Consider the following 19,411-nt stretch of genomic DNA (forward strand, 5'->3'; position numbering starts at 1 on the left):
GTTCAAATGAATGCTTTAAAAGTTATCATCAATTTCTTCTAAAAAGAAAAAAAATTTTTTTTTCAAATTATTTTGTATACTTAGTTTTATATATTTAAGTATTTGGTTGTTTTTTTAAAATATTTGTTGTAATTTTTTGCACCTTAAAATATCCTTGTATGCAGAGTTAATTTAAGTTTCAATCACTAAAATATTATGTTTTTTGACAAAATATTGATTAAAATTTTTAATTTCATTCAAAATCATTCCAGGATATTTGTATTTTTTTCCCCTAAATATTGGCAGTTTTTTAATGTTTGTTTTCTTTTCTTTTTTTTTATTGCTAGAAGAATTTTTAGGTTTAATGCTTATTATTGTTACCATATCATTTTTTCATTTTTTTTCTTTTACATATTTATTTAAATTTGACAGTGCATATAAAAAATAGGTTAATATTGACAATGCTAGCATATCATAGGAATATAAAATTTTCTCTTTTTATTTTTTGAGCTATTGAAATTTCTGCTAAAAGAGTTGGATAAATAGAAATAAGGTAGTTATTGCTATTTGATAAATTTTAATTATTCATAAATTATTACTTTCTAGTGCTGCTACTCTCAAAATTCTTAAGTATAAAAAAACTAATAAATAAATGAGTAATTTGTAATTATCAAATAATTTATATATGATTTATTCTTTTAAATGTGTATATTCCCTTTTCCTAGTTTTTTACATTTTAAATTTATTGCCTAATTTCTTTCGCCGTTTTTTTTCCCCCATTTTTATTACATTATTTTTTACATGATGTTAAAATCTTGTGTTAATTTCTAAGATTTCTAATATTTCGTAAATTTTTGGAATTTTTAAAAATTTTATCAGAGTTTTCATTTTTGCCTAAAATTTAATTTGAATGCAAGTTTTTCAAATTCCTCACATAAGTTTTTGAATTTTCTTTTTTCTTCAAATATGGCAATATAAATTCAATGTAAATTATATGTAAATTTTCAATATCATTTTAATTATGTATGATAGCTTTTAATTTTCATTAAAACTTTTGACCTTTCCTTCATTTTTTTCCTTGTTTTTTTCTGTTATTTTTATTTTTATAATACATGTAAATTGTTTTTCTTTTTTCCGATTTCATATAAATGCTTAAAATTTGTATGCAAATTTTTAATTTTTATAAAATTTTATGATAATAGTTAAATTTCATGTTCAATTTCAATTTAGATATATTACTTATCAAATGATGCATTCTCGTACAGTCTTATAGTCAGTTACCATTTACAAATATAAATTAGTTTCTCTTCACGAAAGTAAATGGTAAGCGCATTTAGTTTATTCCAATCAAAAAGCGCCACTTTTTTTTTCCACCCTAAACATTTTCCAATGAATATTGGTGATAAAACATAATTGTTGAATGAGGAGAGAGAGGGAGAGGGAGAGAGAAAGAGAGAGAGGGAGAGCTGAAAAAAAAAAGCAGTAAGCAATCATTTTATTTAACAAAAATGTTTTAGGAAACAACAGATGCTAATTTTTCCTTTTACCCTTTTCTTTATCAATTTTTCATTAATCTTTTTCAAAAATTAATTTTAAACTTATAACTGTTAAAATTTGACCTTTCCATCACGCAAAATCTCTCATATGAAATATTGTAATTTTGAAATTTTAATGTTTAAACTTTTTTTTTTAAAAAAAACAATTCTATTATTAATAATATTTCAAGATGAAATTTGTTTAAAAATTTGAATAATATTAAAATGATTGTAAAGCTATGCAAATAGTTGTGATAAGTGATTTATCATTGAAATCATATCAGCAAAAGATTTTTAGATGAATTCATTTATTGCTCTAAATATGATTAACGAATTAATTGTATTAAAAGTAATAGTTCCAGACTAAATCAATAATTCACCAAATGTACCATTGATGTTGATCTCATAGCGTTACTCTAGTTATCCTGAGAGAAACTTTTGAATGAATCCATCTACTAGATAGTTCGATTAGTTCTTTACTCCTATACCAAAGATAGAATTGATTTAATTTTGGGATCTTTATCAAAATTTTCTTAAGCTTCATCTTGCTTAGATATAATTAGTTCACATTCTTTCGGATTACAGTATATATGCTTTAACTCTGACTTATTGCATACAATATGAAAGTGGTTATATATTTTCTTTTTAAATTTATTACCTAATTTCTTGAGTTATAAAAATTCATGTCCCTTTTTTTTTGTTTTTCATATATTACAGTGTTATTTCAAGTTTAACTAAAATGTTAAAAGTTTTGATTAAAGGATATTTTCAAATGAACGGGATTTATCATTTTTGAACCTAATGATTTATGATATAAATGAAAAAAAGTCAGAGTAGTTTCTCGTTATGAAAGGAAAAAAAAACTAATATAGTGAAATCGTAATTTTAATTATTAAATATTATTATTAAATGTAACCTACTAATATAATGGAATCGTGATTTTAATTATTAAATATCATTATTAAATATAACCTTTATCTTACAACAATGCCAAATATCAGATTTATTTAGTACTGGAATGGATAAATAAGGATAAAATATATGAAAGTATCAATTACTTGATATTGCAAAAAAAAAGAAAAAAAAACCAATTATTTAATTACTCAATATTATCAGGATTATATCAATTGTGTTTTTAATTTGATTAGGTGAAATATTTCAATTTAATATAATCAAATTATCATTTCAACGATAGCTTTATTGGAATAAATAGTTGTAAATCATTTAATAATAACCATAAAAACTTCAATTAATTGTTCAGTTTCAATTTTATTTGTAGCAGTTTTCCTCCTGATAATTTTGATTTTTATTTTCTGATACAAAAAAAAAAAAGAAAAAAGGAAGAAAGAAAGTGACAATTATTCTTTTCGTTTATTGAAGTTTTGCATAAACTTTTTATTATTGATTAAAGCATTAGCTATAAAATTATTGATAAATCGGTTGGTAAATTTTCTAATTCAATTGTATTCAGCAATTTTTCATTTCTTTATATTTTGGCAAACAATTTGATTATATCAAATCAATTTCAATGAATACTTTTTTGCATATATGTGTTACTTTTTACATTACAAGTTACAAATATTATTTATATTTGTTGAAATACCTCGAAAAAAAAAGTTATTTTAAGGTTTTAGCTAAAAATGAAATTGAATATACGATTGTTGAAGTTTTTAAAAATAAATAGCAATCATTTTGAAAGGTTGTGTTGCTTAATTAATTTTGACTTTATTGATTTCACTTTTTTTTTTTTTGTACAAAGCGATACGAAAGTGTTAAATTGAAAATATTGTGAGTGTTAAAATTGGATAAATTCCAATCATTTTGATGGGTTTTTTTTTTTTGTTTCAGAACAATTGTCATTTTGTTTGAGTATTATCGTTGTTTCCATCTCTCCTGAATAACACATTGTTTCTTAAAATGCATTAGCAATTATTTAAAAATAAATAAATAATTTAAGTATTGTTTGATATTTCAAAGATTAAATTGGGATAATTGTTCTGAAATAAAGAAATTACATATTAGGATTAAAAAAAATTATATGTAGTTTTAGCTCTTAAAATTGAAATTTTTTTTTTTTGAATCAACTTTTATACCACGTAAATTATTGTGTGATATCAATTGGTTGGTGCTATAATTTATAGATGTTTGGTAATAAGATTAATTTTATAGCATTACTACTATCGTAGTTATACCTTATCATTATCTTATTTATTTATTGATTTATTAAATATATTAATTTGATTTACAAATCAATCAAGAGAAAAACAAAAATATAACAGCCGAAATAGACATCGATATTATCAATCAATTACTACTGCTACAATTTTACTGCTACAACAACAACAACAACAACAACAATGACTGTTAGTATTATTTCTACTTCTACTACTACTACTATTACTACTACTACTACTACTATTATTACTACTACTGCTACTATTGCTTGTACTACTAATAATAGCTTACCTGTCACTTCTACTGCATATAATGTAGCGGCTATATCAAATGCAATTATTTCGGGATCATTTATGACATCAACTAGTAACGCATTAACATCCTTAACAGATGATTACAAAGCGCGAACTAAATCATTTTTGCATAATGTAATGTATCGTTATGGTTTTCTCTTCATCTTATTGGAAATTAATTAAAATTTTTAATTACGGTTGTATATAAGTGATAATATATTACCGTAACTACAATGATTAAAGTTTTTAATTACAATTATATATAAATGGTAATATATTATCATAATTATAATTATAGTGTTAAAAATTACCATCGTATAAGAATTATTATGTTTAATAATTAAAAATATATCATTATTGTTTTAAAAATTATCATTATATAATAATTATTATGTTTAATAAGTAAAAATAAATTCATTATTATTGTTGTCGTAGAATGAGCATTAATTTTTAGATGGGCATAAATTGTGATATTTGTCTATTTGCTTATTTCATTCTCTTCTTTCATTCAAATGTATCAATGAATCAAGGTATATTTGTATAGGGTAACAATTAGTTATGATTAAATTAATTATCGTAATGATGAAAGTTACGATAAGATTTTGTTGTTAGTAATATTTAATCATGTCTACCGTATTTCATTCACAATCCATTACTCCTGTTCGTTTCTTGGTTATATATCAACATATGAGAGAATTCTTTTTCATTTTTTGTTGATCATATTAGCTGTAGGATGAATTTATTGAGAAAAAAGAAAAAAGATTGAAATAAAACCGAATGAGATAATATTTTGTTTCCTTATTTTAAATAACACTCAAAATTAATTGTTTATATTTTTCAATGTAACCATAATTAATTATCAATGATGCAAAGATGAAATGATAGAAATATGTTGAAGGATTTCAAATTAAATTATTATATCTTTTCTCATCAATTATCACATGCTATTTCCACAATGGTAAAATTTTAAGCTAAAAAATTAAGCTAGGATAATTCATTATTAAATGATATTTCCTATAGTTAGCAAAATTGGATGAATAAGGATGATATGTAAATGATACACAGAATATATGATATGTTGGTAATTTGTATTTGATAACAAAAGATGAAAATGAAGTAAGGAAGGAAAAGATCAGTTGATTCTGATTAATTTTAATTATTTCGAATACTTATATTGCAATTATACTAAGGAAATATGATATATAGTGGGAATGTTATATTAGCTAATTAATGTTATATTAGCTAATTAGGATATGTTACATTTTTATATTTTTAACAGAAAATAAGCAGAAATCGAAAATAAGTAGCTGATTTTTTTTGTTAAAAATTTGAAAATTTCACCAAATTAACTATTTACTAATGAATGATTAATGAAATGATTAATTGATTGATTGATTGATTGACTGACTGACTGACTGATTGATTCATTGATTGTTTAAAATGTATGATTTATACGCTAACAACTTTACGTGCTTTTTTATAGGAGCAAGAATTGCAAAAATGTCAGAATAATAATTTGAATGAAAAAACAGGTATAGCAATTGATAATTCCGGATTGAAAGGTGGCATTATGATACAATCAGTTAGTGCTTTGCAAGCATCTACCCTTTCTTGTATGGTATGTATCTTCTTTTACTAATCATTCATTTTTTGTTTGATTTAAATTTGGATTATTAATTTTAAATGTTTAAGAATTTTGATAAAATTATTTCGTATTTTTGTTATTGTTTTGATTTAAATTTCAAGTTTTCCAAAAATTTCATGCATAATTTTTTTTTTATTTTTATTTTAGGAATGTGCGAATACATTACGAACCGATGTTAAACAGGGATTATCATCAACTGAAGTAGTTAGGCGACAAAAATATAATGGTTATAATGAATTTGATATACAAAATCATTATCCTATATGGAGGAAGTATCTGGATCAGGTTTCCATCCTTTTTATTTGCTAATTTTTTTGATAAAATTTTATGTGAAAATTGCCTGTCTGCATTGGTAATAATTTGATTGTGTGAAATAGAAGTTTAGCTTAACTTATTTTATGTTTAATGGTAGCAAATGATTTGAAATATATTTGTTTAGCATACAAGTATGTTATCGTACACTATAAATATTAGACTGAGATATTAAATCATTATAATAATTAGTCAAAATTTGAACAGTTGATCTAATTTTTTAATTTTTGATTTATACTTTATTAGTTTCAATCTTAAATTTTCAAATTTAAAATTTTTTTATCAGAACTTTTCATCCTTTTTTCATCAAAATTATAGCATTTTTTTTCAAAAATTAAAAAATTTCTTTATTTTTTCAGTTCAATAATCCGTTAATCATCTTATTGCTTACAAGTGCTGCAATATCGTTATTAATGGGACGAGGTGAAGATGCAGTAAGTATTACAGTAGCGATTGTTATTGTTGTAACAGTAGGATTTGTACAGGAATATCGATCCGAGAAAACATTGGAACATCTTAATAAACTTGTTCCACCAACATGTCACACGTAAGTTTACTTATTTTACATATATTTTATGTGCTTAATCTGTGCGAAAACTGTACAGTCTTTATATTCTGAATTTCTTTTTTCTTCTCTTTTTAGAATACGTGGTGGACATGAAATGCAATTTTTGGCACGAGAATTGGTACCTGGTGATATTGTGTTGTTGAATGTTGGTGATCGAATACCAGCTGATTTACGATTATTTGAGGTAAAAATTCAGTTAAATGTTCGAATTGTATGAAAATTTGAAATGAAATGTTCACTACTTTACTTAATTTATTAAAAAAAAAGAAGAAAAATGGAAATTGCTGCTGCATTTTGTTGCCTTAACAATGATATGATATAAGCCGTAACGGGATGGAAATGACTTTCATCATCTTCGATGCAGTATTTATAATTTTAAAGCAATCTTTCAACTTAATACTTTCCCTTTTCCGTATGTTTATTTCACGTAGTTTAAATACTTCGTGATTCGTTTACCAATATTTCATATATGTCACATATATATATATATTTTTTTAATTTTCTATTTATTGTAAATTGATTATTTCAATGATTCTCTTCTTTATCCTGTAGGTGAAGTGTAGTTCTTTGTTTATGATATGCAACAATTTGATTGAACCGAAAGAAGCAATTGATTTCAGTTGTTAAAAATAACTTCCAATGCACGTGTGAGATTAAATTAAATTTCAGGCGATTGATTTGCAAGTAGATGAATCCTCGTTTACTGGTGAATTGGAACCAAGGCATAAGTATGTTAGATCATTAACATCTCGTAGTGAAAGTTTTGATCATGTTGATAATGTTGTATATATGGGTACATTGGTCAGAGGTGGTCATGGCAAGGTATTACATTTTGATAAAATTTTTTGTGAAAAAAAAGTGACTGAAATTAAGATGATTGGTAATTACAATACGATAATTCATTTAGAAAATGTTATAACAGTCAAAATGATGATGAAAAATTCAATTAAAAAATTAGAATAGAATTAGATTAGTTAAATATTTGAATTAAAATTTAACAGAAACTAAAATTGTTTTTTTCTGAGCCATTTAAATTGCCAGTACTTAAAATATTATAGTTGGATTATCGAAAATATTTAGCAGTGTGATAAAATGCGTACGTACATAAATGCTGATATTTTTAATGTGATGATATTTTTAGTGAAAGTTTCTAGTACTTTAAACTACTTATATTAAAGTAATGCTATTTTATTACAAGCTCTAATTTCCATTTGTGATTGAATTTTTAGATCACATAAATATGGAACGGTATCTTTATTGGTTCATTTTGTTTATGCGGAATTTTTTGTGATTTTTAAAAGATTTTTAGGGAATTGTTATTGGTACTGGAGCACATACTCGTTTTGGTGAAGTCTTTAAAATGATGCAAGCGGAGGAAGTTAGTCAATTTTGAAGGAAAATAGTTTTTTTTTTTTCATTTTATTAATTTGTTGACAAATTTTTTCATTTTTGAATAACAAATAATAATTGTATATTTAATATCCAGATTTTACTGCTTAGATTTTTACTGCTTCTTAAACCAATTCCACCATCAACCTTATGTGATTCCATTTTAACATAATATTCACTGAAGATGTAGTCTTCATTAAGATAGTTAGCATTTAAAGAAATTTCCCTTCTGTAGCAAGAAATTTTGCCATATAATTGAATGCAAAAGAAAATTTTGGCATGAAAGAGACCATCAGAATTAGCGATCAGATTTTATCATAATGCATATTGATCATTAATTATTGATAAAGATATGTTTTGGGGAGCTCAAATAGATTATTTTGATAATTTACTAATAGCAACAGCGTTAAATTATTAAAAAAAAAAAAAAAACGGAAAATACGGTAAAAATTACTTGACGGGAATTACTGTATGATTCAAGTCTTTCATAATTATTTCATTTAGAAAGGATTATATTGATTTATCTGAATTATTAGTGATTAATTTAAATTATTTTATTGTTTATCTGTCCTATGCCTCAATTATCTATTATTGCATTTAATTAAACATGGAGAAGTTCTTCTGGTGTAATTAATAAATGCTAAGAAAAGTAATTAATTGAACTTAAAAGTTTTGTTTTGGAAAAAAATGTTTTTTCTACTTTTTCAGGCACCTAAAACACCACTACAAAATAGTATGGATTATTTAGGCAAGCAATTATCATTATATTCATTTGCAATAATAATTATCATATTTTTTATTGGTTTATTTCAAGGACGTAATACATTAGATATGTTCAGGATTGCTGTAAGGTAATTTCAATTTAGATCTTTTCAAACAATAATTTTTGTTGTGTATTTGATTAATTATACATACAATAGATGACATATTATCAAATAGATGAATGTTACTTAACAATGCTCTCCTCATATATAAGGTATCTGTAAAAAAAAAAAAAAAAAGAAGATATATCGATCAGTTCTTTATCCGGAAAAAAAAAGTGTAATATAATAATTTGATTTCGACTATTTGAGTGTGATCATATAATAGGGGTGATAGTCTCTGAGCATCGATGATAGCATTTATCGAAGATAAGTTATCTCTTAAGAATATTATCTATTATACAGTTGAGGAGAAATTTTAAAAGTGCCTACGATATTTTCCAAAGTTTTTTTCTTTTTTATTTTTATTTTTAAGGATTCTATTAGACCATTTGAGATTTTCTTCTGTTTATTTTTTATGCAAAGGTAGCAGGAAACAATTGGAACTCAAATAATTCAAATAACAATTTCATTTTTTAGTAAATAAATTAAATGATGACATAAAATGATGACAGTTGAATAATTTTCTTTTAATTTTTAGTTTGGCAGTAGCAGCAATTCCAGAAGGTCTTCCCATAGTAGTAGCAGTTACGCTTGCAATTGGTGTAATACGTATGGCATCTCGTCGAGCAGTGGTGAAGAAATTACCAGCAGTTGAAGCTCTCGGATGTGTTACGGTAATATGCTCCGATAAAACGGGTACATTGACAAAGAATGAAATGACTGCAGTTGTTGTCGTTTCTGCTGATGGACAAGTAGCTGATGTAAGCTTACAATCTATTGAATCAAATTATGTTTATTACTATGGTTTTTCTGATTTAATAGAAAGTGATTAAGTCATCATGATCAAATGCATAATTATGTTTTGATAAGTTTTTGGAAGAACTATGAAAAATTCATGGAAATGGAAAATATTTATTTATAAGTTGGCAAAAATTTAATTATTTTTCAAGCATATTTAAAGGATTTTGCATTATTAACTTTTCAGTTTTAATAATTTTACGAGAATTCTTTGAAAAGTTCAAATTTTGATTTGAATTGTATTAGAAAATTTGCTGATTTCGTCGAATATTTGGTTTTCTTTTTCTCTTTTTTCTTTTTTTTATGAGTTGACATATATATATTTCTAATTTTAGGTATTAGGTGTTGGATATTCATTAGAAGGTGGATTATGCATAGTGGGTAGCGAACGTGTTGTTGGTTATTCGCATCCATCAATAAGTCGTGTAATTGAAATTGGTTGCATTTGTAATAATGCAATTATATCGGATGGGATATTGATTGGGCAACCAACAGAAGGTGCTCTTCTGGTCCTCGGAATGAAGGTTGTTGATTTTTGGATAATACAGAATATTTGAGGTTTAAATTAGGACTTTTATATTGTTTATGCGTAATGCTAGTATAGATCAAGATAAGAGTATGAATCAATTCTCTTTCAATTTTGAAATTTGTGATGTTAAGCTTGAATTTGTACTTCTGTACTTTTTTTGGTAAGTTTAAGTATTATTCATATAATTATATTAGAGTAAGAGTAAGGAGAACAACGACCACTTATTTTTGATTTTTGAAGTTTTTAAATTATGTTGCAGTTAAATTTGAATATAAATATTTTTTTATGTGCTAGTATAGTTATTATTTGTATGAATTGAAGTGTAGGTATGTGTGCTATCTTGTGTGTGTGTGTGGTGGGTGTGTGCTATTTTTTCGAGTTTTATTCTTGAAATAAATTTCGAAAATTCAAAATTGAGAAATGAATTGCCCATAATTTTTAGATTTTAAATATCTAATTCCAGTATTTAATTGGATTTTATCTTTCAGACGCAACTAAATGAGCAAGTGAAAAATTACAAGCTAATCAAAGAAATACCATTCACATCAGAATCCAAGTTTATGGCTGTGCAGTGTGAACATGTTCGGGTTAGTCTGAATTTTGGTTCCATTTCACTACGTCAGGTAACTTTTCTTTCCTTGATCAATGTCTTCCCGAGAAAAATTAGTTCGGTCTATCTAATTTCCGGATAATACATTTTAGTGGATTTCTTGATGTTTTTTTTTCCAAAATAATCTTTCGTTTTTCAAATTTTAGTCTAACGGACGAACTGAGTTATTTGTAAAAGGTGCTTTGGACCGTGTATTGGAAATGTGTACCGGATATTTGGAAGGCGATACAAATCCGATCAAACTAACTGATGCTGCAAAGGAACGTTTCATGGAAACCAGTCGATCTTTAGGTTCACGTGGTTTACGAGGTAATTTATAAATGTTAATTTATCCTTCGTTTAATTTCATATTATTTCTTCATCATCCTTATTTAAAGACAGTGACGCATATGAAGTGTAACTTCTTACAATTAGTATACTTTAACTTCATATTTCTCGCTTCTTTTCTATTTTTTTTTTCACTATCTCTTCCTCCATCTTACTTTATGCTATGCTTCATCGCTTAAATTTGATTTATTAACTGAAAACATCAGATAGTTAATTCAGGTTTCATCTTTTACTCCATTACAGTAATAGCTTTGGCTTATGGTTACAATGAACGAGAATTATGCTATGCTGGAATGGTAGGTATTGTGGATCCACTAAGGCCGGGTGTTGCAGAAAGCATTGAAATTGTCCAGTCAGCTGGTGTTAAAGTTAAAATGGTTACCGGTGATGCTCTGGAAACAGCCTGTAGCATTGGTATAGTTAGCAAATTTCAAAATATTTCGTTTCTAAATCAAATTTATTGAAAATTTGAATAATCTTTCACTTATTATCAACTTAATTTTGAAGTATTAGAACAAAGAGTAAAAACTATTTTAAAAAATTCTTCCAAACTTCTAGGCGAAACTTCCCCTAGAAGTTCGGAAAGTTTTTTTTTTTTTTTGCAGTTTTAATTTCTATTCCTCCTACACATACATACAGCCTCATTGCAGGTGCTCATTTGAAACTGTTCACGGCTGGTGATGTGTGTTTATCTGGTTCTGAAATGGATCGAATGACAGATCTGGATCTCGAACGAGTAATCAAATCAGTAACAATATTTTATCGCTCATCTCCGAAGCATAAATTACGAATTGTCAAAGTATGTTTGTTTCTTGATTATCTTTTTCCTCAATCAGTGACTTTTTCCAAGAACCTCATTTTTATTTCGAATTTAAATTTGAAAGTAGGGTTTGCTAGAATCTTCTAGCCCTTACATCATCTATTTCGTTTTTTATAAATATTTACTTTTCAGTACCGCTAAAAAAATGGGTCCCATGACGTATTCAGTTGTGATTTGTGATTTTTTTTTTTTGTTTGATTTCCATCATTCTTTCTCATACAGTAATTAGCAGTATCCTGATAGAATTTCAAAGTTAATCAAATTTTCAAGGCATTGCAAAATATGGGAGAGGTAGTGGCAATGACGGGTGATGGCGTAAATGATGTTGTTGCACTAAAGAAAGCCGATATTGGCATTGCAATGGGTTCCACTGGTACTGATGTGTGCAAGGTAAAATGATCTTTTGAAAAATATGTCATATTGAGTCATTAAAATAAGTTGACATAAACTTTCAGTGAGTTTTAAGATTTCAACAATTAGTTTTATTTTCAAACTTATGCAGCTAAAATAATCGAATTTGTGGAAATTGACGGTTTTGCTTAAATGCAATAATTCGATTAATTAAAACATACTTTATGGGCTGATGGCTCGTATGACTAGAGAAGGGCTTAGCTATTGCATTTTCTTTTTTTTTTTTTTTTTTTCTAGGAAGCAGCCGATATGATACTTACAGATGATGATTTTTATACGATTCAAGCAGCCATCGAAGAAGGGAAAGGCATTTATCATAATATCACTAATTTTGTGCGCTTTCAGTTAAGCACGTTGGTTTTCTATTGCTTTTTCTAATTTATTTCAAAATTTTGAATTAAAAAAAAGACCAAAATTTTGGTTTTTCTACTGGAAAGTCAAAAAAAAAATTTTCAATTTCTCATCTAATGTTGATGATTTCAGAAGTGTGGCAGCTTTATCATTGATTGCAATTTCAACATTATTTGAATTTGAAAATCCGTTGAATGCCATGCAGATACTTTGGATTAACATCATTATGGATGGACCACCAGCGCAAAGTCTTGGTGTTGAACCTGTTGATAGGGTAAGTTTAACTCTTAAAGTTTTAGGTTTAACTATAGGGTAAGTTTAACTCAGGTACCGATTTGTTTATTTTCACTCAACTTTTGCATGCTTACTCCTGGAATACGAATATTTCTTCTTTAGATTAGTACACTTTTCTTTTTTGCAAAATTTTTATTTTATCTCCAAACTGGAATGGATTTTCTTTTGTATCAAATTAGTCAATAAGACTATGGTAGGAAGAGACATTATGTTATGCTCACGACGTGGATGAAGGGAGGAAGAACGATAAAATAAAAGATTTAGTGGAATTTTATGGTAAAAAAAGAATGCATCAATGAGACAGATGCATTACTGATTGTCAATGATATAAATATCACTCATATTTCTTTTCGTTAATTTTCAAATTTCAGGATATAATTCGTCAACCTCCGCGAGACGTACGGCAACCAATGATAAATAATGCTTTTATAACTAATATTTTAATATCTGCAGCAATTATTATTACCGGAACACTTTCTGTTTTTTATAAAGAAGTAAGTAATTTATCAGAATTTCTAATTCTTTGAAATTTCTGAGATTAATTCTCTGTCTTTTTGTCTTTCTCCTTCTCCTTTTCTTACTTTCAATTTAACCTTTATCAGAAAAATCAAGATTTTTATTATTGTTTTTGTTTGTTATCATTATTATTTATCCATTTTTATTAATTATTATTAATTGTTGTTACACTGCTATTTACCACTTTTGTTATTAATTACTAAACATCGGATATAATTTTTTCTCTTCATCGGTCACACTTATGATTTTAATCAAATAATATATTCCATTGAATACTGAATGGTAATGATCTGGTTGATGTTGAATGATGTTTTTCATATTTCCGGCTCAGAATCTTTTCTTTTTTTTTTGAAAAATCTTATGAAGTTAAAAATATTCGGCTTGAAGAAAATGTAACACTGGTTTTAGATGTCAGCAGATAACAAAGTAACACCACGTGATACAACAATGACGTTTACATGTTTCGTTTTATTTGACATGTGGAACGCGCTTGCTTGTCGTTCAAGTAGGAAATTCATATGGGAAATTGGTTTATTGAGGTGAGTTTGTATTATTGTTAAAAAATGAAATAAAAAGACAAATTCGAATTCTAGGTTTTTGTAAACTTGAATTTTCTATAAAATGTAAATCTTCAAAAGTTTGATTTTTCAGTTTTTTTTAATTTTTAATTAAAGAAATTTAACTCTTTAATTTTTTTTCTTTTTGGTACGCTTTTCATCCTGAATTGCCTAACCTCCAACAATAATTCATGTACGTAAACATTATTAAAAGAAATTGTAGTATCTTGAATGTTTCTTTTTCAGGAATCGTATGTTTTGTTTTGCTGTATTTGGATCTATTTTTTGCCAGTTAGCAGTAATATATTTTCCTCTGTTGCAAAAAATTTTTTCAAACTGAAGCATTAAGTTTATACGGTAAAATTTTCTATTTTTGAAAATTTTCAATCAAATAATAATTTATTTTGTTCATATGCATATTTGTATATTTGTTATAGTATCACCAATTTAAGAGATAAAATTACTCTAATCATAGAAGATAATATCAAAAACATTTTGATATTGAATATAGACAATATGTAATAATATATTGGCACTAACTTGGATAATTAAACTTTGGGAATTTATTTTTTCTTTTTTTTGAGGGGGGGAGGAGGCTACTGCTGATATTTTCATTTCCTTTCCTGTCTTTCATTTATTTGCAGTTTATTTTTCACATTTGAAATTGCTTCTTGATATCATCATTTTTGCATTTTCAAATTTGATTGTTGAAAGAAATGAAATATTTTACAAAATACTTTTATTAATTTGGTTTCTCACCTTTTCATGTTTGATTCGTTGAGGAAAAGCTGTTTTTTTTTCTATAACAATTGATTAGTTTGTTTATTGTTATGAGAGGAAAAAGTTTCACATAGTAATTTAGTAATATAAACTATCTTGACGAAGATGTAAAGCTATTTCCTTCATTCTAAGCTATCTTTAACTTTTAGATGATAAAATTTATATTATCATTAATTATTACAGATTTGATCTTTCTAACAATGCTTACATCAGTAGTTTTTATTGTTGCTGAAGCAAGGAAATATTTGGAATTAAAGTTGAAGAAAACACCATATATGATCATCGAAGAAACTGGGAATTTTTAACACTTATCATCAATTATTCATCAGTTGTTGTACTGAATAAAATTTAGTTGAAAAAATTTTGTATCATAAAAAAGGAAAATTGGAGAGAGATAAATTCCAATGATTCCTTTTTTTTTTCTTCATTTTGTTGTCTGATCTATTTTCTCCTTCGAAAAATAAATATCATTTAGATGTAATGACTACATGATAGAGATATGATAAATTTTTATCATATTCAAGTATCAATGTTTTCATATTACTGGATAATTTATGGCAAAACTATAAATGCTTGTTATTTGTTCACTTATCATGCAAAATTTCGAGGTTTTATTTCATTTTTTTTTTACAACGAAATATGAATGATATAGGAAATTTGTTAAAAAATTAATAGGAACTATCTTAACTATTTTTTTCTAAACTTTCTATTTTTTAATCATATTCTGTAATGTTGTTTTGTTTATTTTCCTCCTTATTATAGCATCTGTTATATTTTTTATATTCCATTATTTTATACAAATATGGTTATGCAAATGAGTGATTTCAGGTTTTAATAATTAATTCTTTTATAAAACTTTCTATTTCAATGAACATTTTTTAAATTTCTCATAAATTTACAAAGTTGTATAATAAAACCGGCAGCAATTTTATTCAGGATTTCTTTTAAAATTCCTAAGGAAATTTCAGGATTTTTTATTTTTTAAATTAATTATTTCAAATTTACTTCACCATCATTATAAATTTAACTTTCAAATCGAATATCTAATCAAAATTAGCAATATGCTAAATTATTTGATATTGTACAGCAACCAATCTATTTTATTGACGCTTTTTTTTTTCTTTTTTTTGATTATTTCGATTTATTTCACTGCCATTCTAAAAAAAAAAATTCAACTTTCAAGCCGAAATTTTCTTAGCAATAGAATTAGCATAATCAAAATTAGCAATACGTTAAATTATTCGACATTATACAGCAACTAATCTATCTTATTATTTGACGTGCGTTTGGCAAATTATGCGTTTATTCTTAAACATTCTATGTTATATCATGTTAAAATTACTCTTGGATATGATATTTTCGTTTTAAACATATCATTACAATTATTAAATTTTGCTGGAAAGATATTACTAAATGAATAGAAGATAATGATTATTTTACAGCATATCTGCCCACAAGAAATATCGAATTTTATATTTTAAAATTCAAAAAGAAAAAAATAGTCTCTCAAGTTTTAATTATTCCTTCTTTTTTTGTTCAAATGACACGAAAAATGAGGCCTTTCTGTTTATTTCATTTTTTCTTTAGTTCTCTTTGTTGTTTATTTATAAAAGAATAATTATTTCGCATATAAAATAATTTTCCTTCATTATAGGTTTTTTTTTTTTTTAAATTATGAAATTTTAAAACAGTTGGAAATCATACATTTGTCATTTGTTTATATATGTATCTGTGATAATGTATCTAAAAATGGATAGATGTTTTTGGTTCAAAGAAAATTAAAGTAAATGATAGGATATGCAATATTTTCTCTTTAATCGAATACTGTCAAAAATTTGCATGCATCATTCCGATCGAATATGATTAATTAAGGAGTGATAAAAGAAGTATGATAAGATCTATTTACAATTCTTTGAATCGATAACTATATCTTTTCAAATCATATGATGTGTTGATAACATTTTTCGTTTCATTCATTCAATTTTTAATATGTTGGTAACAAGTAGAAATGAATTAAAAGAAATTAAATAAAAAACGATATATGTGTTGTAAAAATGAACATTGATGGAAATGAAATTTTTTTTCGTTTCCTTTCTTGTTCAAACAAATATTTTTTTTTAAAATGTAATTTTCAATGTCCATTAACAATGAAAAGCAATAAGAGATCAAAATTAGGGAAATTGTAACAAATGTTATATCGTGTTTAATCAATTTTTCACATAAATAATCAACAGAGTAACTACTACAATTTTCCTCGTTACTTTGCCGCTTTGCCATTATTAACGCTTTTGTGTACTGATATAAAGTACTGAAATTAAATTTTTTTTTAATTGATAATTAAAATTACCATTTTAAATAAATTGAATGAAAAAGTAACGGAACTTTTAGTGCTCTGGTATTTAGATGTGAAACATCTTTGTATAGAATAGTCTTACTCTTTTTTTTTCACAATTTTTTTTATTCATTATTTAAAATTAAAATTTCAAACTAAAACAAACCATTATTTCCTCGAATAAATGCATCACCATATTTGTTTTTCAACTGTCCATTAGAATATTCTTCCGTTTGCTCCAATGCAATATTCATAAAACCATCCAAACATGATAAAATACCTAATAATATACGGTTTATATTGCATATCATCATATACTGCCTTACACATCAATCATCATATATTATAACTTGTCATGACTAAAAAAAAAAACAAAAAAAAACCTTTCGTAATTTTTTTTTTTTCACAATTTCAAACTGATAATTTCCATGCTTAATGCTTGAATTATATGAAATGATTCCGAAGGTTAAAGGTTATGTGAGGGTTAAAAGTTTGAAAGGTAAATTTTAATCTCATGCTAAATTTTGCTGCATATTAAGGTTAATCAATGAATTGCTAGAGAGACTATTATTATTTTTACTATTATTTCACTAGAATTTTATGTTATAATAAGACTTTTTAGAGTACCAACATGATGATTCAATAAATAATATCAAAGAAATTTAAGTAAATTAAGAAAATTTAAAAATCTCAAATAATCACAATAAATATCACTAAATTCAAGCATTACCTCGATAATCAACACCAGAATTTAACTTCACAACAACAGGTTTACCAATTATTTGTTTCAAAAATTCACTTGGATTTTGACGTCGACTCATCTAAAATTATGAAATTGAAATTAATCAAAAATGAGCATAAACATGTTCCTTCGCATATGAATGAAACATTTTTAACCGGAAAAAAAATGATTCCATATTCTTTTGTACCGTACTGCTGTATTACTGTATTGCTACCTGTAACAACCATATCCGGTAACAGTTCAAGTTATGAGGTTATAAAATGAAGCATATATATCAATGTAAGAACATATTAATTTCCGGAAATGTCAAAAATTAGTTAAAGCAGTAAGCCATATGAATGCTAAAAATGTTTATATTTGATTGAAAGATTGAGCATCACAATTACAGGATGAAACGGAACAATTAATATGAAAAGGCTTCATCATCATCGATCTATTTAAACCGGATAGCCTATTCGGTTATTTTCCAATTAGCACTACCAATCAGCACTAATCAATCGTGTCCCTATCCGGTTATTTTCAATTAGCACTAATCAATCGTGTCCCTATCCGGTTATTTTCAATTAGCACCAATCAATCGTGCTCCTATCCGGTTATTTCCAATTAGCACTAATCAATCGTGTCCCTATCCGGTCATTTTCAATTAGCACTAATCAATCGTATGCATTCTCGAAACCTTTACCAAATTCAGATTTGAGCAACCTGATAGCTTGAATCACATTCATCAACATGTCATCGCCAATAATCTCCATCTAATCATCATTATTAAACTATTCTTCGAATAGGAAAGATATTTAATCCGATGGAAAAAAAAAAATTAGAATCTTAACCTTTATCTCACAAACTGTAAGTATCTCTTATTCAAAAAGATAAAATGACCATACCGTTTCCGGTTGTTCTTTGATCAATTGTCAACTATTTTTTGGTTAGAAAAAAATTTGACCAAATCCAATACTATCCTCCCCAGTTATCAGCAATTTCCAATCTGAATGATTAAGCAAAATCCCAAAATGACAGTAATTAATTATGGATTGCAGTTAATTAACAAACATGTATGCAAAATACAGTATGCTCACTTTATCCTACCATCACAGTAATTCTTTTTCTTTTCCCTAAAGCTTACATTAATCATATACCTTCAGCTAATCATCTATACCATACTACTGTACCAGAAAATAATCATATCGAAATTAAGACTAAAATCATGAACTTCACCTACATCAGAAAAAAAAAAAGAAGGTAAAATGATAACGATAACTTAATCATTGATAAATTACATAATTAAAAGAGAATTTTGCCAAAACTTCTAAACTTCATCCTATTACCACTAATTAATTACCAAATATTATTTTGAAAATAAGAACTCACTTCACCACCATTAAATAATTATTAAATATTATCTTTTTATAAAATACCATCGTATTGGAGCATAAAACAACGATAAAAATTATTATTTCATATTCCTTTTTTCTTCTATTTCTTTCTTTAAAACATTTTGAAAATCACAAAACGGAAAGAAAGATAAATTACCGCTTATGGATGCTTTATATATATATATATATATATATATATAACTAAATAGTAG

At 25.8% G+C, this 19,411-nt stretch overlaps 2 protein-coding genes across 2 annotated transcripts; one reads left to right on the forward strand and one right to left on the reverse strand.

Annotated features, from left to right (window-relative positions):
• Positions 1-5,552: 5,552 nt before the first annotated feature.
• LOAG_05762 (calcium-transporting P-type ATPase) lies at positions 5,553-13,958 on the forward strand (the record flags this gene model as incomplete). The annotated part of the gene is made up of 18 exons (XM_003141299.1): positions 5,553-5,600; positions 5,775-5,912; positions 6,299-6,486; positions 6,583-6,691; positions 7,177-7,329; positions 7,817-7,885; positions 8,605-8,747; positions 9,298-9,520; positions 9,893-10,081; positions 10,575-10,667; positions 10,843-11,005; positions 11,267-11,437; positions 11,674-11,822; positions 12,114-12,233; positions 12,492-12,607; positions 12,738-12,879; positions 13,271-13,393; positions 13,824-13,958. 18 exons carry the CDS (start codon positions 5,553-5,555, stop codon positions 13,956-13,958), a joined length of 2,472 nt encoding a protein of 823 aa, XP_003141347.1.
• Positions 13,959-17,031: 3,073 nt separating this feature from the next.
• Positions 17,032-17,905, reverse strand: LOAG_05763 (U6 snRNA-associated Sm-like protein LSm6; the record flags this gene model as incomplete). The annotated part of the gene is made up of 3 exons (XM_020446964.1): positions 17,032-17,060; positions 17,251-17,364; positions 17,815-17,905. The coding sequence occupies 3 exons, from the start codon at positions 17,903-17,905 to the stop codon at positions 17,032-17,034; spliced, it is 234 nt and encodes a 77-aa protein (XP_020302756.1).
• Between the last annotated feature and the right edge of the window lie 1,506 nt (positions 17,906-19,411).

The sequence above is a fragment of the Loa loa genome, assembly GCF_000183805.2.
Source record: "Loa loa unplaced genomic scaffold supercont3.196, whole genome shotgun sequence".
Classification (NCBI taxonomy): Eukaryota; Metazoa; Nematoda; class Chromadorea; order Rhabditida; family Onchocercidae; genus Loa; species Loa loa.